At 33.7% G+C, this 21775-nt stretch overlaps 4 protein-coding genes across 4 annotated transcripts; 3 read left to right on the forward strand and 1 right to left on the reverse strand.

Moving 5' to 3' along the window:
* Positions 1-133: 133 nt before the first annotated feature.
* On the forward strand, positions 134-8371 carry MONOS_8626fu8627 (uncharacterized protein; the record flags this gene model as incomplete). The annotated part of the gene is made up of 8 exons (XM_067879053.1): positions 134-515; positions 596-687; positions 809-953; positions 1133-1260; positions 1407-1634; positions 1858-2160; positions 2395-7656; positions 7860-8371. The coding sequence occupies 8 exons, from the start codon at positions 134-136 to the stop codon at positions 8205-8207; spliced, it is 6888 nt and encodes a 2295-aa protein (XP_067723269.1). The 3' UTR covers positions 8208-8371.
* A 3454-nt stretch (positions 8372-11825) lies between these two features.
* MONOS_8625 (uncharacterized protein) lies at positions 11826-12257 on the forward strand (the record flags this gene model as incomplete). Its single annotated transcript, XM_067879052.1, has 1 exon — positions 11826-12257. One exon carries the CDS (start codon positions 11826-11828, stop codon positions 12255-12257), a length of 432 nt encoding a protein of 143 aa, XP_067723270.1.
* Positions 12258-12302: 45 nt separating this feature from the next.
* MONOS_8624 (uncharacterized protein) lies at positions 12303-12907 on the forward strand (the record flags this gene model as incomplete). The annotated part of the gene is made up of 2 exons (XM_067879051.1): positions 12303-12420; positions 12603-12907. 2 exons carry the CDS (start codon positions 12303-12305, stop codon positions 12905-12907), a joined length of 423 nt encoding a protein of 140 aa, XP_067723271.1.
* Positions 12908-15696: 2789 nt separating this feature from the next.
* Positions 15697-16170, reverse strand: MONOS_8623 (uncharacterized protein; the record flags this gene model as incomplete). The annotated part of the gene is made up of 1 exon (XM_067879050.1): positions 15697-16170. The coding sequence occupies one exon, from the start codon at positions 16168-16170 to the stop codon at positions 15697-15699; it is 474 nt and encodes a 157-aa protein (XP_067723272.1).
* Between the last annotated feature and the right edge of the window lie 5605 nt (positions 16171-21775).

The following is a 21775-nucleotide window of genomic DNA, read 5'->3' on the forward strand; positions in this document are numbered from 1 at the left end:
TAAACCTTTACTTGCTTATTTATTTTCGTGCAACTTTTTGATTTTTTAATTGTGCTGAATTCATTTGATGCTGGCTGTAAATTTTATTTGTTGCTGTGGGAATTTTTATTCAATCAAATTGCATGACATTTGAATGTTTTTGAGCCTTATAGAAATATCAAATTTTAAAAGTTTCTCAACGGAAATTCAAATTCCTTTCGTGAACGGCTTTAATGTAATCAATGGACCAAATGGAACTGGAAAATCGAATCTATTGGATGCCATATGCTGTTCTTTTGCATGTGACCCAAAACTCATGCGCGTAAATTCATATGCAGAGCTTTTAAACAGCCAAGGATTGCAAGTGGCTCGGGCAGGATGGGTCGTGGTTCATTTGAAACATGATTCGACAGAACGTCAGGTCCGCGTCGACATAACAGAAAAAGGAGCAACTTGGCACATAGATAGTTCACCTAAAACCGCAAAGGAAGTTAGAGAGTTTGGAAAGCGAAATGGATTTAATTTTTCTGAAGGATGTTTGCTTCAATTATAAAGTTTATAAAATGATTTTTTTACAATTAAATTGAATCTTTTTAAAAAAAAATTATAATTTCAGCGATGAGCGTCATTAGGCAAAATTTTGTTGTAAGGCTTTTGGATAATCCGCGAATGCTTTCTGACGTGATTCAAAATGCGAATGGAGCAAAAGTTTGAGAAAAGAACAACTCTTTTTTATTTCGATAACTCCTTCCAATTTGGACCGAAATCTCATTCTTCATTTGATTTTGTGGAATATTTTATTAATTTTATCAATCATGATTATTTTCAGAAACTGCTTGATTCTGTCAGAGCAGCCCAGAATGACTTGGCAAAGTGGAACGAGAGGAAACATGAACTGAATTCAACACTACTTGTTCTTAGAGAGCGAGTCGAGGAAGAAGAGAAGAAAAAGAAGGATGCACAACGCTTGAATGGTATGTTGAAGAAGAATTGAAAAAATAGAAATGGAAATAAAAAATGTTGTTTTGAAAAAGAAAGAGATAAATTCCTGATATTTGAAATAATTTTATGAAACTAATTCTCTATTTGAAATGTAAACAAAATTCTGAAATATTTATTTATTTTTATTGAATTTATTTCTCCATTTTGATAGAGTTGCTTATTTTGGAAGAAGGAAACAAGGAACAATTAATGCAATTTCAGATAGAATTGATTAGAAAATCAATTTTTGGGTTTTCTGATTTGAAAAAGCAACTCAAAAAGAAGGAAAATGAATTGAGTGTATGTTTTATGTGATTGATATGATTTTTGAAAAGAATTTTTTTTTATGTTTGTAAAAAAAAAATAATTTTCTATTTTTTTTCATTCATCTTTTCGTTTCCAAATATCTTTCTCTGTATTTATTTATTTATTTTTAATATTTTCAGCAAAAAGCTGAACAAATTGATGATTCTTTAAATGAAATTCACAACTCATTCACTGAAAAAGCGAAAGAAATCAAAAAAGCAGAAGAAAAAATGGAATCATTGAAAAATCTTATAACTCAAAAGAAGAAAGAAATGGATGAGTTGACAAATATGTTGAATGAAGAAAAAGAAGAAAGAGAAAGAAAAGAAAAACAGTTACAAATGCTAAATAAAGAACTTAGCCAAAAAGTGTGTTTGAAGAATTATTATGTGTTTATCAATGAAGATGTTTATGTTTATTTTTCTTATCATTTTCTTTTAAGAAGAAAAAGAATATGTGAAATGTTTTCATGAAAGGATATTTTTATCAAATGGTTTTTTTTTTTTTTAGAGTTATTTCCACATTTTTAGGTTTAAAAATACTTGTAATTAAATATTTATTTATTTATTTATCATTTTCATTTTCATTCAGCAAGAATTTATATCCACATTCCAACCACAAATGGAGAAATTGAATGCAAAAAGATATGATCTCAGAGAAGAAATGGCGGAATTGAAAGAAGAAGAGGAAAGAGTGAAAGAAGAATACAACACACTGAAGATGGCTGTGATGGAAGAGAAGAAGAGGAAGAAGGAGAAGAAGAAAGAGAAGAATGAAGAAGAAGAAGAAAGAAAAGAGAAGATGAGGATGAAATTAGAGCAACATGCAGAAAAGAGGAAGAGAGACATTGAGGAGCAGATAGAAAGAGAAGAAATGGCATTGAAGAAATTGAATGTGTGATTTATTGTGATTGTTATGTATCCGATGTGAATGTGATAATGACTGTTATTATTTGCAATAAAATTTATTGATTTTTATGTAATTTTGATTCTTTCTTTCTTTCTTTTATTTTTATTGCAAATAATTTTATTTTTAATGTTATCGTTAACTTTGTTTCATTTTATTATTTATCGGTTTATTGAAAATTAATTGTTAATTTTAATTTATTTATTTATTTATTTCCATTAGAATTCTCTATCGTCCATCCAGTCTGCCCTCCAAAATGCTGAGAAAGAAGAACAAGAAAGAATAAAACAGAAAAAAGAGATCGAAAACAGGGAAAATGATATTTTGCAGCGAAAAAACAAAGTAGAAAACGAAGAAATGTTCGAAAAATTCACTTTTTCGATGCAGAGCTGTGTGAAAGGGGTGAACGAAATGAAAGATTTGTTTGAAATTCTGTTTGGAAGAGATTCAACTTCATCATCATCATCATCATCATCTTCTTCTTCTTCTTCTTCTTCTTCTTCTTCTTCAAATTCTTCTTCTTCTTCCTTTTCCAATCAAACACAAAGAAAATATCAAGAAGAAAGAAATCAAAATTCGTCTTTTTCTTCACATTCAGAAGAAGAAATAAATTTGAAAGGAACAAACAATCCATTTAAGTTGATGAAGTTTATTTTGGAATCATTTGAAAGAGAAGAAGAAGAAAATGATGATGATGATGGATTTGAAAAAGAAGAAGAAGAAAGAGAAAGAAAAGAAAGAGAAAGAGAAAATAAAAGAGAAATTTTAAATTTGGCTTCATTTTCTAATCCATCGAATCGTTCAATGAAGCTACCAAAACTAAATTTCACTGAAAAATCCAGAATTCTCAATGAAATTCAATTTTTCTGTGAAAATTTCAAATTTTGGTTGGAAAAAGAATTTGAAAGAATGAAAAAAATGTATCAAAATTGTTCTCCGGTTCTGTTGAATGAGGAAACTCTGTTGGAAACACTGAAATCTAATCAGATATATTCGGCTTATTCATCATCATTTTCATCATCGTCTTTATCTTCTTCTTCTATTTATTCTTCTTCTTCTCTTCTTCTCTCTTCCCCCGCACTTCGTGTCATTGATACCCTTTCCTTCGCTCTCCATCCAAAAACTTCTTCTTTTCTTCTTCCTCTTTCTCTTCTTTTGCCTTCTTCTTCTTCTTCGATTCTTGTTTCCCCTTCTCTTTCTGTCACGAATGTCATCATCAATGCATTCCAGAAGAAGATATATCGAATTGATTTTGATGGTTTTGAGGAAGAAGGGAAGGAGAAAGAAAAAGAAAGAGAAAGAGAAAAAGAAAGAGAAAGAGAAAGAGAAAGGAATAAATCAAATAAAATGATTGAGAAGAAAGAGAAGAGAGAAATGAAAGAAATAAATAAATATAATCATCTTCAGCCTCTCATTGTGAATAAAATATGGAAAAAGGGAAGAATTCGCGTGTGGCCTATTGAGGAAGTGCAAAACACGAGAAAGTCAATGAAAAAATTAACAGAAAGACAAAAAGATGGATTATTGCAAGATGTGGTGGAGAAATTCAATAAATTTGCAAATAAAGAGAAGGAAAAGGAGAAAGAGAAAGAGAAAGAGAAAGAGAAGAAGAGGAATTTATTAACTTCTTCATATTCTTCCTCTTCCTCTTCCTCTTCTTCTTCCTTTCAACCAATTAACCAGAATATCACAATTCATCAAGCATTTTTCCCTTCTTCCTTTTTGAATGCCTCTTCTCCTCTTTTCAATGCGATTTATTTGAAATTGTTTGAAAATGCTGTTATTTGTACAGACGATGAGTTGGCAGCATTTTTGATAGAAGGAAAGGGAAGAGAGGGAAGAGGAGGAGGAGAAAGAAGGGAGAAGGCGAATGAGAGAGAAAGAGAAAGGGAAAGGGAAAGAAGAAGAAGAGAAAAAGGAAGAAATAGAAGAGAAGAAGAAGAAGAAGGAGAAGGAGAAGAAGAAGAAGAATCAAATGATAATTCTTCTCTTTCTTCTTCTCTTTCTTCTCTTCTCAATGCAATTCGTATTGATTGTGTTGCCACCACAGAAGGAATCATCCATCGAAAAGGAGAACTTATTGGAGGATATCGAAAAGAGATGGATAGAAACATAGATAGATTCAATTCTGCTAATAATTATACAAATTCTTCTTCTTCTTCTTTGCAGCCTTCTTTGCTTCATCTTGCTCCTAATCACATTTCTGATAATATTTCATTTCATTCTACTTCTTCTTCTCCTCCTCCTTCATTTTCATCTTCTTCTCTTCCTCAATCAACCAATTCAAAGTTTAATTCTTCTGATCTTCTAACAGTTCGATTAATGAAGCAGATTTCATCAGACATTTCATTAAATTCCCTTTTTGCCTCCTCAATCAATATTCCGCAACTCCGCATGTCAAATTCTTCTTCTTCTTCTTCTTCATTCATGTCAAATTCAAACATGTCAAAATCTTCTCTTTCTTCTCCTTCTTCTCCTTCATCTCAAATGCCTTCATCTTTTCTTCTTCAATGCAAGTTTTATCTTTCACTCATTCACAATCATATTCATTCAACATTTCCTTTTCTTTTCTCTTCTTTTTCTTCTCTTTCTGAACATTTGAACCAGAAAAGTGTAATTTTTGAGAGAGAAAGAGAAATAAATAGAATGTTAAAGGAAGAAAAAGAGAAAATGAATGAAATTCTGAATAAAAAAATGAAATTGAAGCAAATGGAGCAAAAAACAGAAGATGAAATGGAATTAATTAGAGAGAAGATGAAGAAGATGAAGGAGAGATTGAAAGATGCTGAAGATTATTTGAAGAAAGTGAAAGGGGAGAAGAAGAAAGAAGAAGAAGAGGGAAAAGAAAAAGAAGAGGAAGAAGAAGAAAAAGGAAGGGAATTTGAAATGAATTTTGAAGAAGAAGAAAATAAAAAGGAAAATAAAAAGGAAAGAGAAAGAGAAAGAGAAAGAGAGAAAGAAAAAGGGAAGAAGAAAGAAGAAACAACAATGAAAGATTTGCTGATTGCGAGTGAAGAAAGAAGGAGGAGAATAAAAGAGATGATAGAGAAAGTCGAGAAAGAAATGCAAAATGTGGAGGAGGAAGAGGAAGAACTGAAAGAAGACAGAGAAATAGAAGAAGAAGCAATGAAGGCGATGAAAAGAGAGAAAGAAGAATTGGAAGATGAGATGAGGAAGAGGGCGAAGGAAGGGAAGTTTGAAGAAGAAGAGGAAAAAGAAAGAGAAGAAGAGGAAGATGAAGAAGAAGAAGAAGAAGAAGAAGAAGAAGAAGAAAATGATGAAATGAGAGAAGAAGATGAAAAAAAGGAAAAGAAAAGAAAGACAATTTCATCATCTTCTTTTTCTTCTCATAATAATCTGAAAATTAACAAAGAAATGAGGATAAAAAAGCTGAAAATCGAAAAGATGAAACTTGATGAGGAATTAGAAGAAATGAGAAAGATGATATCAGAATTGAAGGGGAAGAAAGCGAAGGAAGAGAAGAAGAAAGAGGAAGAAAGAGAAGAAAGATTGAAGAGAGAGAAAGAAAAGGTTTTGAAGGAGAAAAACGAAGTAGAGAAGAAGAAGATGGAAGTGAAAAAGAACATTGAAAAGAAAGAAGAAGAAATGAAAACAATGAAAAAACAAATGAAATATTTTGTGAAGAAATATCGATATGGAATGAAAATGAAAAAAGAAGAGGGAAAAAAAGAAGAGAAAGAAGAGAAAGAAGAGAAAAAGAAAGAAGGAAATGTTGGAGAAGAAGAAAATGGGCAAAAAGGAAGAAAAATAAATGAAGAAAAAGAATTTTATCATTCCTCGAGTGATTTTGATTCTGGCTCATTTTTATCTTCTTCTTCTTCTTCTTCTTCCAAACAAAACACTCAATCAATTGATGAATTGAATGAAAAGATTAAAAAAGCAGAGAAAAGAGGAAGAGAACTGAAGAGAGAGAGAAATATTGTTTGGGCGAATTTGAAGCAGAAAATGAAGGAAGAGAAGAAGAAGGAGAGAAAGAAGAAGAGAAAAGATAAAACAAAAAATGTAACTTTAACTTCAGAAAAATCGAATAAAAATGTGAAAAATGTGAAAAAAAGCAAGAAGATGGAAGAAGATGAAGAATATTTTGAGGATATTGAAGAAGAAGAAGAAGATGATGATGATGAAAAGGAGAGTGAAGATGAAGCAGAAAGAGAATGGAGATTGATGTTGAACGAAAGGAAAAAGAAAGCGAAAAGATTAGCTCAAAAAGATATTAATAGAAATAAGAGAAAAAGAAGGAAAAAGATAAAGAAAAATGAATCATTTTTGGATGATGATTATGATGAAGATAGCGAAAATGAAGAATTAAAAGAGAAAGAGAGAGAAGAAGAGGGAGAAGGAGAGGAAGAAGAAGAGGAAGAAAGTGATATAAATGATGATAATGTCATTGAAGATGAATCAGATATCGAAAGAGATTTCATCCATCAATTTGTTTCATCTCTTGTTCCATCATCATCATCATCATCATCATCAATATCTTCTTCTTCTTCTCTTTCTTCTTCCTTTTCTTCTTCTTCTTCTTCTTCTCTTTCTTCTTCTTTATTCTCCTCCTCCTCCTCCTTTTTCTCTTCTACCTCAGAATCCCTCCAAGAAGTGAGTATTCTGCTGGACCGTATGAAAGTGATAGAGAAAGGTGTAGATCGCATAGAAGAAGCAGCCAAAGAGGCGAGGAAGCTGATTGGAGAGGCAAACAGGAGTTGGCTGGTGGGAGTGGGGAAGGAGATGCAGAGGCTGTTTGGCGGAGTGTTTGTGGCGAAGGAGATAAGACTTGTGCCGGCGAATTGGAAGGAGGGGGAGAGGAGAAGGAGAGGGAGAAGAGGGGGGAAGAATAAAGAAATGGATGTGGAGGTGGAAGAAGGAAATGAAGATGGTGATGAATTAATTGCTGAAATTGAAGATAAAGACGATGAAAAAAAGAAGAAAAATGAACAACCACAAAAAAAGGAAGAAGAAACAGAAGAATCAGAAAATGAAGAAGAAGAAGAGGAGGGGGAGGGGGAGGAAGAAGAAGAGGAAGCGATTGATGAGTTATTGGAAGAAGACTGGAAGAAAAAGATGAAAGATGAGAAGAATTTTTGGTTTGAAGACGGGATTGTGATAGAGATGAGGGACAAACCGCTTTCAGGAGCTGTTTCAGAAGGAAAGGAGGAAATGAATGAAGATTCGCATTCAGCCGAAGAGAAAAGGAAGAGCAAATGGAGAGATGGTTTAAGCGAACTGAGTGGCGGGCAAAAGACGATTCTTTCTATTTGTTTCATTGTGGCAGTGTCAAAAATGTGCATGAGGGGGAAAGAAAAGGGAGGAAGAAGAGGAAGAAGCGGAAATAACAGGAGAGGGAAGGAAGAGGGTGTGGGAGAGGAAAAGGAGGAGAAAGAGATGAAAGAAAGGGCTGACGAGCTGGCCGAAGAGATGGATGAGTTGGGCCTGTCGCTTCCACAGCCAAATCTGATGTTGTTGGACGAGGTTTGTGTGGAATAAGGATTTATTGGAATTTTCTGATAATATTTGAAACACATTTTTTCATTCAAAGATGATATCATTAATATTTTTTTTAATAATTGATTTTTCTTATTTATTTTTCAATATGTTTATTTTATTTAATTTTTTTTTTTCAAATGAACTCCACAACATTGTTTCTCCGAAACAATCATTCAATGTGTGCACAGATTGATGCGAACTTGGACGAAGCGAACCAAAAGCTGCTGGCTCGGCTGCTTTCTGTCTCATTCAGCGAAGTGCAGATCATTTGTGTGTCTCATTTGCCTGGGTCAATTGGAGTTGTTGATTGTTCAATAACACTCGACAAGGCAAAAATGGGGAAAGAGAAAATGGCATCGCATTTGTTTTCGTCGAAGGTGCAGCAGCAAAAGCACAGAAAAGCTCAGATTGAGAAGATGGCATTGAAGGCTGATCGAAATGGAAGCGAAAGTCAAGAGACCAGTTCATTTTTGGAAGAAGAAAAAGGATTAGATACAACATTTGTATCTTCTATTACTGTTTGTCAAAGAAAATAAATGCCAGCTGTATCTTCACAACTTATAGTTCATGAGAGAATGCTGTTGTTTTCAGATTTCTCAGAAAGAAGAATTTGAACTGTTTATCTTTCAATTCATCTTTTTTTTCTGAAATTGTGTGATTTATGTCACAGTTAATAATTTGAACAGAGGAATAGTCCTTTCAACATCACCATTTTTTTTTCTTCAGACTTGTTTTTCAAAAGCATTCAAAAACTTTTTCAGAGGCCAAGAAATGTTTCATTCGAAAAACAAATGAAAATAAAATATTGATTGTATTTGGAAGAGTTACAGTTTTATATTTTTCCTTTAATATTCTTCAGGAACGTAGGGTTATTATTTAACCCCCACCTTTTTTTTTTAACTCTGATAAATTTTTTTTGCAAAAGTTTTATGTCCCACTTTTCGAAATAATAACTTGATTTATAGGATAAAAGGTGTCTATGTTGAATATTAAAAATGTTTTTTGAAATGAAGCCTATTTCTCATGGGGGTGAATGGAGTAGTTGAAAATTTTCCATCAAGCTTCCACGGAAATTGGTTGGTTTCAAGGGGTGTTAAGCCATTTTGTTCATTCAAATTATATTTTTTTATATATTTTTTGTGAAATTCAATTGCTTTAAAAAAAATATGATAATTAGATCTAAACCTTAATATAAAAAAATGAAAATTATTGTTGAACAAAAAAGAAAAGAATGGCAGAAAAAATTAAAACATACCATGTTATCTTTTCAATACAGTAAATGCAAGAATATACAAGAACGAATGGCACACATAGTGTGTGATGGCGTCGTCAGGATCACAGACGCCATCAATTCTGAGCAATTCAGCCGCAGCATCATAAAAAAACGCAGCTCGGGCGTTGCTAGCGAAAAGGGAAGTTGGTAAATCAGGGAGACCGCAGGTAATCAGCAAAGAGAAGGAAGAAACAGATATGGACGTTATTAAAATCGATTCCATTTGCGGAAGCAGTTTGACAATGAAAAAAACAAGAGAATAGGTTTGTTTACTATTTATATTTTAACAACGTTATTTTTTTTAGATGGAAAATGTGGGTAATTATTTTTAAAATCATATTTTTTCATTCAAAAATTTCTGTGCGAAATTATTTCTTGAATATCAATAAAAAAAAATTGAAAAGTGATAAGGCTTAATGTTAACATTTTATTATTTTATTATACTAAAACGTTTGCAAATCAAAACAATTATTATGCTATTTCTCTTTTGTATAAATATTTTCTTTCAAAAAATCAACAATCTTTGAAAAATCAACACACCGAAAAAATGTATGATTTCAAAAACAATCACCCATGTATAAAATGTCATTAAAGACGAAAATGAGCCATATATAAAGGTTTCAAATGCATCGGCTTATGGATTTTTAAAGCGTCATCCCGATCTGAAAAAGGCGAAACCAAAAAGTTTAGACATTTATCGACTGGCTGTGTCATGCAAAAGTGTAATGAAGTCCCAGTATCAAATGATTACAGAATTTCACGAAGCAAATAACAACAATCCTTCAAAAATATTTAATGTTGACGAATCTTCTTCACATGTACCATCTGCTGCTATATTGAAGTTATCCATCCATCTGGACAAAGCGCTGCGTATTTGCAAGGAAGCACAAAGAGTGGACAACACGACACTTGTTGTTGCCGCAGTTGCAGCAGATGGTTATTCATTGCCTTGCATCATTCTCTGGCCAAGTATTAACTTGTAGACGACTGAAACACCTTCTTTTCCCAACATTTGAAATATGGTCCAACAAAAGTGGCTGAATTACAAAGCAAAACTTCAAGAAATATGCAAAAACAGTTCTTCTCCCTTCCATCGTCGAAAGAAGAAAGCGCATAAAACTCGAAAAGAGAACTGCATTCTTTTCAAAGATTTCCATCCTTCACGCGGAGATCCTTCAATTTTGAAAGCCTTCTCAAATAATGACATTGACTTCGTAACATTCATTCCCCACAGTACTCATTTATCTCAGTCATTTAATTGAGGAATATTTGTAACTCTCAAGACTTGCCTTTTTTCATCATTTGATGTTCCATCATCAACGTTATCGTCTGCATCAAGAAAAGTACTTGTCGACGAGCTTCCTCAAGCAATTCACTCCGCTTTTCTCCTTCAGTAATTAAAAAAGCTTTTGAACAAAGCGGAGTCCTTCATAATACATTCGGTCCGGTTCTTTGCAAACCACCGGAATCATCAAAATACCCTCTTCCTTCCCATCGTAACCGTTTCGATTATTTAAAAAAGTTAATTACACAAAAAAAACTTCTCGACGATTGGGAAAGATTTTTGGGAGAAATGAAAAAAAGGAGAATGAAAAAGACATGAAACAAGTGATTAAAAACGAAAAAGATGAAATGGTTTAATTAAAACATAAAATCAAAAGAAAACGCTCTGACGTTATTTTTGAAGACACAAACGAAGACGAAAACGAAGAGATGGAAAGAAAACCAGGAAAAAGAAAGATTAATTGAAGAATTGATTCTTCTTTCGTATTTTTTTTCAAAAATTTTTCTCTTCAAAAGTTTGTGTCAGAAAAAAAATGTGTTATGGTTAAATGATAACCCCATAAAAATTTGATTAGAAATTATTAAGGGCATTCTATTAAACATCTGCGCAGCATGCCTTCTGACGTAAACATTTTTGGAGTGAAGTGACATAACCATAAAAAAAACTTTTTCAATTATTAAAAAAATATTTCTTTCATCAAAAAAGAAAATGCAGGGAATAATTGAATTTTATTCACAATTCATTCTTTTAACATTGGAATTTATTATGCATAATTTTTAATTTTTCAATCGGTTGTTTTCAATTAATTAATAAAAAATCGGTTGTGTTGTGATCAATTTTTATGGAATAAATACCACGGCACTCTTGTCACTGCCTGTCACTGATGTGATTTAATTCAATAGTCCATTTTTTCATATGTTTGTGATTTTAACTTGTGAAAATGTTTTTTAAAAGAATTTTCCACTTGTTTTTCTTCTTGTATTTATTGTTAGTGTACAATTTTTTTTCAAATTTTTTTATTTTTTTTCTTAATTATTTGTATCATTTACGCATGTTCTTCGTATGGATATGGAGGAATAAAGATGCGCTTTATAAAACAAAAACAATGGCAGCAGTTTTGTGGCTGAGGATAAGAAGCGATTGGCTGTTCGGAGATGATTGTGCGCGCTGTTGGATGGGAGATGTAGAGAACGCTGTGCTGAGGGAATTTGTCAGCAGGCAGGAAATGTCGAAAAGAACAGTGCAGCAGCAGGGTTGGAGGTGATAGAGACACAGTAATTAACGTTCCAATTACATTCGAAAATGGGAACTGGAGATTGAGGAGGAAAGAGGAATGCGTGCTGGTTGTTGAGGAGTGTGTGGTGAGGGGGCCAAAACAGAGCAAAAGCAAGCCGAATGCGATCCTGGGCTAAGAGGGTGTCTGGAAGGGAAGAGTGAAGGTGGTAACCGGTGAGTCCTTTCTGCCAGTGCAGAGCTGTTTGATAGATCAGCAGGGGAGGGTGGGGGGATGCAGCTGTTGTTCGTGTAGAGGTAACTGTGCAGTGCTGCCTGCACTTCCAAATACTTGTGTGTGGAGCCAATAGAGGAGAATGGATGATGACACACTGTTTAAAAAATGCAAGGCAGATCACTGATCTGAGAGGAAACAGGAGGATCGGGCAGAAGGTGTTTGAGAAGATCGGAGCAGAAGAGGAAGTGCTTGCGCGGGTAATGCTTTCAAGCGAGGAGCTGGATGTGTATGAGTGGGCAAGTTGGAAAGGAGCAGAGGGAGGGCAGGGGAATGATGTAAAGGAAGAAAAAAAGTTTTACACGACATCAGCAATTACGCTGGAAATGAGAAAGGAAAGGGAAGGCAGTGGGAGGGGAATATTTGAGCTGCATTTGTGGACGATCAAACTGCATGTTGGAGTGAGTGTTGTGTGTGTGATAGTGGTGATGATGACTGTTGGGTGCTGTGCGCGGCAGCGGAGGCAGTGGAAGGAGCGGGGGCGGAGGCTTGTGGAACCGTGGGAGAAGGTGCTGGGATAGAACAAAAGAGATGCAGGAGACTGTGTTTTAATTTGTGATGTTGAAATGGTGGAAGGGGTGGATGTTGGTGAAGAGGATGTGGAGGTGGTGGTGCTGCTGAGTGATCATGTGCATGACAAGGAGGAAGCAGTGACAGAATGGAAGAGCAAAGTGGAGAGTGAAGGTGTTGAAGGCAGAGACGGAAAAGAAAGTGGTGAAGAAGGACGGAGGTTCAAGACTGAAACGAAACATGGAATGGAGAACGTAAAAAGGGAGGAGAGAAAGGGAATTGGGGGGTTTGGAAAGATGAAGATAACACTGCACATCAAGAAAAAAAATTGTTTGGAGTTGTGAATTTGGATGCAGGACGGACGCTAGAGAGGCAGCTGCACTGTGAGAAATATTCAGAGAAAGGTGTGTTTTGGGTGGTGCACGTGTGCTATCAAATCCTACGGAGCGGGGAGACGGAGATGCTGCAAACGAACATGAGCAAGAAGGAAGAAATAGCGAACGGGGAGGATGTGGTGGCAAAGCGGGATGTGGAAAGCTGTGAGGAGATATGCAACCTTGGAGAAGCGGGAGGTGGTGATAAAGGCACTGTTGCGTTTTTCATGAAAGGATTGTGTGGAAGTGAGGAGGAAAAGGGAGCGGTGGGCAAGGGCAGAGGTTGAGCGGGAGGAGAAAAAGATTAAGAAAAAAATTGAAAAAGAAAAAGAAGATGAGAAGAGGAGGAAGAAGAAGATAGAGGAGGAGAAATGATTTAGCTGAGAATTTTTGTATTAATTTTGAAGTGAAGCACAAGAAGGTGATTTAAATGAAGAGGAGGAGGATGAGGAAGGAGCAATAAAAGAAGACGAAGAATTCAATGGAGAAAAAGAAGAAATAGAATTTGATGAAGATGACGATGATGAATGTGAAAAAAAAAAAGATATTTAAACAGAACGGTTTCAAAGAATTGCTATTACGTACGTTGGCTATTCATTCAAGCAAAGAAATGTTCACAGATAGGATAGGAACAACTGACAAATGAAAATAAAGAAACAATTTATGAATATTGAAAACAAAATAATACAAAAATTTCAGAGATCATTTGGGTTATTCTTTTTGAATAATCGCAAATGTTTAATTTTCAAATAAATCAAAAATATCATATTTTGCTCTGATTTCTATTTCCACTCACGATTCTTCTTAAGAATGTGTGAAATAGCATTATCCAGAAATAGATTCCATATAAGAGAAGTTTGGTGAATGTTAACAGAAATTTGAGCAAAATATGATATTTTTGATTTATTTGAAAATTCAACATTTGCGACTTTTCAAAAAGAATTACCCATTTTATTAATAAATATATATATAATGATTTTTTTTTCTCATGGGTAATGTTTTCTTGATTCAAAATAAATTGAAATAATACTCGCAAAATTATTTCTCTTTTTGAATCAAACTATTATTAATAAAAAAGAATTAATTTTTAATTTCAAATGACAATAATCATTGTGGAAAATCGTGAATAGAATGTTGATTGAAGAGCAAATTTTTTTTCACAAGAATTCAATAAAGTTTTATCCTTGACAAAAATGATTAGGCCTTTGCGACAAGGAAAAATAAAGCGATGCATGTCGGTCGTAAAGCAAAACCAGTGTCGAGGAGGGTTTTATATATATATATATATATTGTAATTAATTTTTCTGAAATATTCAGCTTGAATTTGAATTTCTTTCTGACATTATAATTCGATAAAAATATATTTTTGGATGAACGAAAAATTGTGTATAAATCGTTTCGATAAAAAAGTTATTTGAAACCTCAATTATGAAAGGAAAAAGACAAAACAAGAATTATTGAAAACAAATTTTTTTTCTTTGAAAAATTAAAAGAAAAAATCAAAATATTTCAATCAAACCAAAAAAAAAAAGAAAGAAAGAAAATTGAATTGCGAAAACAGAAATTAGATATATGAAAAAATTCTGTTTCTGTTTAGATTATAGAAAAATATAAAATAAAGAAAATTGAAGTGATGCCGCTTGTTTTCATTTTAAACTGTCTGTTTCATTATTTGTGCATCTTTAAATGACCCATAATTGACGCTTCCAATTGACAGATGCCTGTTGCCAGTTGCCTTCAAAAAATTGAATTCGTGTCTATCAAATGCAATTTGATTCTGATAAGGTGAAACAAATTATGATATAAATAGTCTATCTTTAATGTGAAGAAAAAGAAGAAGAAGAAGGAGAAAGAGAAGCAAATGGCGTGAATGAGGAAGACGGGAATGACAATTGCAGACAGTTTTGTGCAAAAATAGCAGAATTTGATGGAAGAGAAACCTGAGAAGACGGAGATATAAACATAGGTAATTGAGGAGGAGAATACGAAGGAGGAATCAATGTTGAGCGATGAAGTGCAGTTGCTGGTAACGAAAAGATTGATCTTATTGTCTATTATTTTGCGTATTTTTTAATTATTGTGGGCTTTACGATATGGAATGTGGAATAGGAACATCGTGTGTTACGGTAGGAGCTGCTATCCAATAAAAAGTTTTCCAAAAAACATTAGTTGATTAAAGCATAGCTGGAGTTTCAGAAAATTCACTCACGAAGATGCTTCATTTTCACTTTCTGAGCTTCCTTTTTCTTCCTCCTTTTTAAATGTTGGTTCTCTTTCTCTTTCTTTTTCTCTTTCTTTCCCTCTCTCTCTCCTTTTCCCTCTGCATTTCGCCTTCCGTATCTTCTGCGCATCCACAAGCACCTAAAAGGATTGAACATCAACAAACTCGAACACCCCCTTAAAATCTTCTATCGTTTTCAAAGCATCCAGCTGCTCCTCATTCAACAGCTACATCAGCCTCTTTCTTCAGCTTATTGCGAATTTCCGCAAACTTCTCGTCTTCCTGTTTTTGTTATTTTCCCACATTCTGTTTTGATTGGATTCGGTTCAACTCGGCTTCTTCCTGTTTTCGATTCTCATATAGAATCTTCTTCTCCTCCTTCCGCTTTGGCCATTCTTGATCATCCATTCTCTTTTGCTCGTCCCTCAGAATCTGCCAAACAGTAATGTTTTCTTTCCCTTCATTTTTCAGCTCCAATCATCTCTGTTGCCATCGCTCTTTAATCTTCAGCTGCTTCCGCTTCGCTTCCATTGCTTTATCTCTTCACTTCTCCTGTTCTTTTTTACGCTTCATCTGAATCTCCCTTTCTCTCTCTTCCATCCGAACTCCTTCGTTCATTCTCCCTGCTACGGGCTTCAACAATCTGTCGATTTTTTAAGTCTAATTCGTCTTTCGAGTCATCTGATTGAGCCTCTTTTGCTTCTGCTTTGCCTGTATTCTTCTTGTTCTCGTCTTCTTCAATCAGTCGTGATATCAAAGAATCTTCTCATTCCACTCCCTCTAACCAATTCTTCCTCTCGATTTTTTCATTTCTCTTTATCATTCTGAAGCGCTCGTTTATTGCGATGATTGTACTTACACAAAGGACTCCTTCACTCTGTCTCTCATTTCCTCGTCCGACATCTCCTGCTCCATCAACCGCAAATACCGAACCCTCTCTTTCAAATATCGCAACATGTCGCTCCTTCGCTTTTGGTTGATGTGCTTCCAGTTCCAGCTCTCCCGCTTCCTCCTCATGCCTTCCAGCACATTCTGGATCACCCACTGCCACTGTTCCCGCAGCCGCTTCGACACAATTTTCCGCCCTATGCCAATCGTGTCAAGCGTCCAAAGATGCGTCGAATCCACGTTAACTGGTGCAGCTGAAGGTGAAATCGAAGACGTCTGCAAAGAGATGAGTACATCATAAAAAGAAAAAAATGAAACAACATTTGAAAAAGTAGTGACGGGCGATGAAACTGACAAAGGCGAAGATGAAGAAGCAGAAAAAGCTGGTGATGCAGATATGATGCTGTTTTGAGGAGAAGTCATCTGAGGAGGAACAAGCATATTTTGTCGTGTTGCATCTTATTTGATGTCAGTTGCTGTTGATGCTACTGTCTATTGTTTTACTGCAGATGCGTCTGAGAATTAAATATTAAAGAATTTTGTTCTATCCTTTGTGAATTTTCTTCACTTTGTGGTAAAGTTTTTTTGTGATTTAACAATGGACTGAAAATAGGTGGGCTCGCAATTTGTTGTGCATTCAGTGAATAGAATGCAGATGATATTGATAGAATTAGTGTTAATGTGTAAGAAACTACAGAAGGATGTGATTGCATGTTCATCGCAGGAGAAATATTGCTTGACGAGGAAGTTTCAGGAGGAGGTTAAAGCTTCAGCTGGTATTTCTGCTGTTGCTGTTGCTGCTGTTGATGAAGCAATTGCATGTTTTGGAGGTAATTTTGAATTTGAAGGAGAACATTTTGCTGCTGTAGATGCAATAAAGACCAGAAATTGTGGCAGAACAAGATGACGTTCTGTGAAGTTATTGATGTGATTGAGAAGATAGAAGAAGGAGAAGAGGAAGGTGGAGAAGGATGATGAAAGAGAAGATGAAGTTGAAAAAGTTGAATTGTGAAGAGGACAAGATGAGACGTTGGAAAGAGGAGAAGGAGAAGAGATTTTTAGATTTGATTGCAAAGGAAAAGATGGAATTATGAAAAGAGCATAAAAAAAACAAATAATAACCTTGCTGATAGTTATTCTTCAGTTTTTCCTTTTGTTTTCAATATTAATTCAGCTTTCTTCTTCAAAATTGTTAGTTTTTTCTTTTTCTTATTTCCAGTCTCAAAGTTGAATTCCAAATATTTCCAAATTTTCACAGCTTCTTTCCATTTCCATTTGAATGAGATACTATCTGTTGTGCAATTTGAATATTGATGTGCAAATCTTCACTAATAATGAAAAATCTTCATTAGTGAAAATAGTGATTCTGTCAAATATCTATCTTTATTTATCGAATACAATATTTAGTGCAATGATTTTTGTCAAACCTTCTTCATGTATAATTTGCTATTTCCACAAATCTGAGTTTGTTTTCAGATCTTTAAATTTGTTATTATTATGGAATGCTCACAAAAATAAATTATTTTAATAATAACGTTGATAACAATAAAATATGAAGGCTGACGAAGTGCTTTGATAAATGTGGTTTTGGACAACGAATAAATTATGTTTGACAGATAAACACTCAATTTCTTTCAAAAACTCAAAATTTATAAATGTTATAAATGATATTTAAAATAAAATTGTTTTGAAAGTCAATTTCTGAATAAAAAAAAGTTCTCAGAAAAGAATATCCATTCGACAGATAGATCTTTTCGACTGACTGATCTTTCGCCCGACTGATCTGTGTCGATTGACTGATCTTGACAAAGATCTGTCAATTACCCATCGAAATTTTTTAATATAAATTAATTAAATATTTGTAAGTTGGAATCTTTGAAAATAAAATATATTAAAAAATGAAAATTAATTTAATAAAAATAATAATTCTTAGTCTTGATTTGTTGTTTTTTAGTTTATCAAAAAATAAAGTATTAGCAAACTGTCTTGTCGGTCGACTTGTCGAGCCATGAAAAAAATGTCGGTCTGTCGCAAAGGCCTCCCTGCGATATTATCATCTGAAGAAGTTTTAAAAGAAAAACTTGAAAAGAAGGAGATCGTTTGTTTATTTAAAACAAATGTCTTTTCTATTTGGAATATTTTAATTTGAAGGAGAAACTTATCAAATTCCATTCTGAACAATTGAAAAAGTGTGGCTCTAAGTTTATTCAACTGGAAAAGCTTTGTGAATCAAAATATGGACAAGGTTTGATAATTTTCAAGAAAACGGAAAGTTTTTTCTATGTGTGTGCAAAAAAGTTTTCAAGCATTTTCGTTAAAAAGAAGTATTCATATCGAAAATCACACTCGAATCTCTGAACAACTATTTGTGAATTTTATATGTCAAAGTTGAAAAAGATGGAACTCAAAAAAAGGATTGGCATCGATATTTCTCATTTCCAAATTGCATAGACGGTGTTGCATGCGGAGCCACGGAGAGAAAAAATTGCATCACAATAGCTAACAACAAGTGTGATTTGTTGAAAACGCAACATATATCAACATTACTGAAACAATTTCATCATCATGGCAAACGACTTTTTCTTGAAACTTCAGCTTTTCCCAAATTATCTTTTCTGAATCAAGATCTGGATAAACAGTTTGTTGCAATGGTCAGAAAATGCAACATTTCTTTTACGGAAGCTTCATCGAAAGAAACGAACTCGTTTATTGTTTCATTAATAAGATATGGACAAGAGAATCCAAATGTTTCACCAAAAAATATTTTCCCATAATTGACAAGAAGGAAAATATCCCAGATGATTATCACAGAGAAAACCATTTCAGAAAAGGCTAAACAAAAAAGGATAGCAAACACAAGTCTCAGCATAATGATTAATGGAGCTTTGGTTGGAAACAAGCACCACACTGTTGTCACAGTTGTCCCAATATCATTGAAGGCTTCACCTTTGTTCTGGTGATTGTACGAGCAATGTTTCTCAACGGAGGAGTTTTTCAATCTGCTTCAACATTTGTCTCATGAATTCTTCGCTTTCAATTCTTTTGTGAGAAGTTACTACACAGACGGATTCGCTCCACAATTAAAAGCTATTCATCAAATTTCCAAAGAATGCTCAAACAAAAAGTTATTTGATAATAAATGTGTTCCTGTTGCTCCAGAATTCATTTATTGTTGCAACAATCTTGTTAACTTGGTCATATCCACATCTTTCACTAAAGTTTCTTATTTGAACGACTAAAAAATGAAATAGCTGCAATTTTCTCAAAAGTCCCATTGCAAAATCAACAGATCTTTGCTTTGAAAATCCGTTCCTTTCTTTGTCTCGACACGATGGCACAGTTTATATTTATTGTGTGAATTCATCCGGAAAAAATATGATGTAATTAACGCTAATTACATGTCAGACGCAATTAGTATAATTGATTTAATCAAAACTGAATTACTATTGTATCCTTTGCACAAATTGCATTTATTCTTTGAACATGATTCAACAAAGTTGTAAGCCTTTCCTCAAATTCTGAAAACATTCGGCTATTATTTCAGTTTGCTGTGACATTCACTTTTTTTTTGAAGAAAAATGGCACAATGCCATCACAAACATTTTGGTTCATTTGAACAACTACTTACTGGAAGGTGCCTGAAAAGAAATACTTTCTCTTTCATTTGCGGTATCTCCATTTGCCATGCAGCAATAACGCAGAAATAAATTTGTTCAGTTTTTTGTTGAATATTCATCTTTCTTTCATAATTTTAACAAAGCTGATTGTTTTTCAAAAACCTCAGGCAGAAGTGTTGGAATCAACAAAACAGATCAAATTGTATCACATATTAACAGAACAAATAAAGAGCTTTCATCTTCAAGATGCACAACATCCAATATCATTATTGAACAGAGCAATTTTCAACACCAACATTCAGTTTTGAGCACAGACGCTCAATCTCAAGCACTAATTCGTTTGAGCTCGGAGAGTTCAAAGAAAGTGAACGTTTTTTTCAAAATCCTTTTCTTTGTTCTCTTGAAAATGATTTTTTATATTCGAATACTTCTTATAAAATAATTGTTCTTTCTGAAAAAACATTGAGAATTGACACATTGACACAGACATTGGATACTGATTTTGTCCAAGAAAATACAACCGATAGTCAATCTGAAAGCGATGAACTGAGAATTCTTTCAGCGGAAGAAATCGAAGCAGGTGATATTAATAAATTATCAACTGATGAAGATGAATTCGAATATTGTGATCTTGTTGATAATAATGCTTTAATATCTTCCTCCTCCTCCTCCTCCTCTCCCCCAACCTCCACATCTTCATCTTTTTTTCCGCTTCAGCTTCATCATTATCGTCAACTTCTTTTCCTTCCTCTTCTTCCTCTTCATCTTCTTTTAATTTCAACTCTTCGATTGATGCAGGATTTGTTATCAAGCAAAATGGTTTTAAAATGACATTTTTCAATATTTTTTCATTTTCCAACTTTTTTTGGGACTTTTGGAGAAATTTGACGAAACGGGAAAATATTTTGAAGATAAAGCAATTAAATACAATGAAGTATCATAATCAAACTTCAAAACTTCTTATGAAAGTGAGATTTATAAACCAAGCAACAAAAACGAAAATATTTCATCTCAAAGTGATAGCGAAGATGATCTCGTCGTGTTATTTTCAACGAAAAAATTGCTCTTTGCCAAAAGTCATCCAAAGAAAAGGAAATTGAAATGCAAACAAACATTAAAAACATACTTCTTACAGACTGGTATCCAAGGTTGCATGAATCCTTTGCAACATATATTAAAAAAGCAATTGGATGTTTGGATGAAGAGTTAACAAAGGGCTGCTTGTTACTGTTCCAAAGAGCTTTGAAATTGGATCCAGAATATCCTAACGAAGAAGATGCAGAAATCTTTTACAAAGCGCTTTATTCTTACGGAGATTTACGCATGATTTTCTCTGGCCTTTGCCTCACTCTGATTGCTTCTCCGTGTAGCGAGGTGAGCTGCGAAAGAGTAATTTCAAAAATGAGAAATATTCTTGGAGATTAGAGACACATTGATAGCGCAGAGACTCTGGAAGCTCTTCTTCAGATCTAGAAGTCTGTGAAAGTTTCTTTTGTTCAATGTGTCATAATGGAAAAACTCCTTCACTCAATTCATTTTTTCTCATTCTGTGTATTCAGAGTAGTATTTCTTTTATCCAAATTCCGAATATGTAATATTTATAACAGATTTTTTGTCTGTCAAAAGAAGCTTTCATCAGCTTTATTTTTAATTCTTGCATTATCACTCTTTTTCACATTTCATCATTTCGTTATTTTCAAAAGATGTGCAATAATTCTAATATTAATTGTAATTTCTGTCGAATGAAACACAAATGACAAACTATTCATTTAGAAGCACTTGCGTTAACATTGTTGTATAATTAATAAATAGAAAAGCTTAACTGGAGCAACAAAAGAGGAGGTAAATGCTTCCAGCTTTCCCAATATTCTGCTCCAACTTCTTCATTTTCATAACCGCCTTCTTCATCTTCTTCCATTTCAAATACTGCTGCTGCAGCTGCTTCTAACAAATGATTCATTGAGCATATGCCATTCACCCATATCATCAATCTTCTGCTCTCTCTTCAATCTCTTCCCCTCATTCTTTCCATAATATCTTATGAATCTCACAATTTTTTTCTTTTCCATTTCATATCAAATTTCTGATCAAAATCTTTCCTCAATACGTCCCTTCATTTATTGTATCCTGATTTCTTTTAATGCAATCAGTAACACTCTTCCTTTATTCCATGCTTATTCATTGCAGTTGAACATTCTAGAAAAAGTCATAATTTCATAAATATTAAAAAATATGGAATGTGATGCAAATAATTATCAAAAAAAACAAACCTAAATCTTTCGCAATTATCGTCTTTCGCAGATTTTCTTTCTTCTTCTGAAAATATCGTTTATTTCTTCCAACAAAGCTCATATTTCTCGACTGCGCCTCTTTTCTGCTTCATCAAATGAATATTTGATCAAGTCCTGTTTTCGATAATGCTTCCACTC

Source organism: Monocercomonoides exilis, assembly GCF_001643675.1.
Source record: "Monocercomonoides exilis strain PA203 chromosome Unknown scaffold38-1042076, whole genome shotgun sequence".
Classification (NCBI taxonomy): domain Eukaryota; phylum Preaxostyla; order Oxymonadida; family Polymastigidae; genus Monocercomonoides; species Monocercomonoides exilis.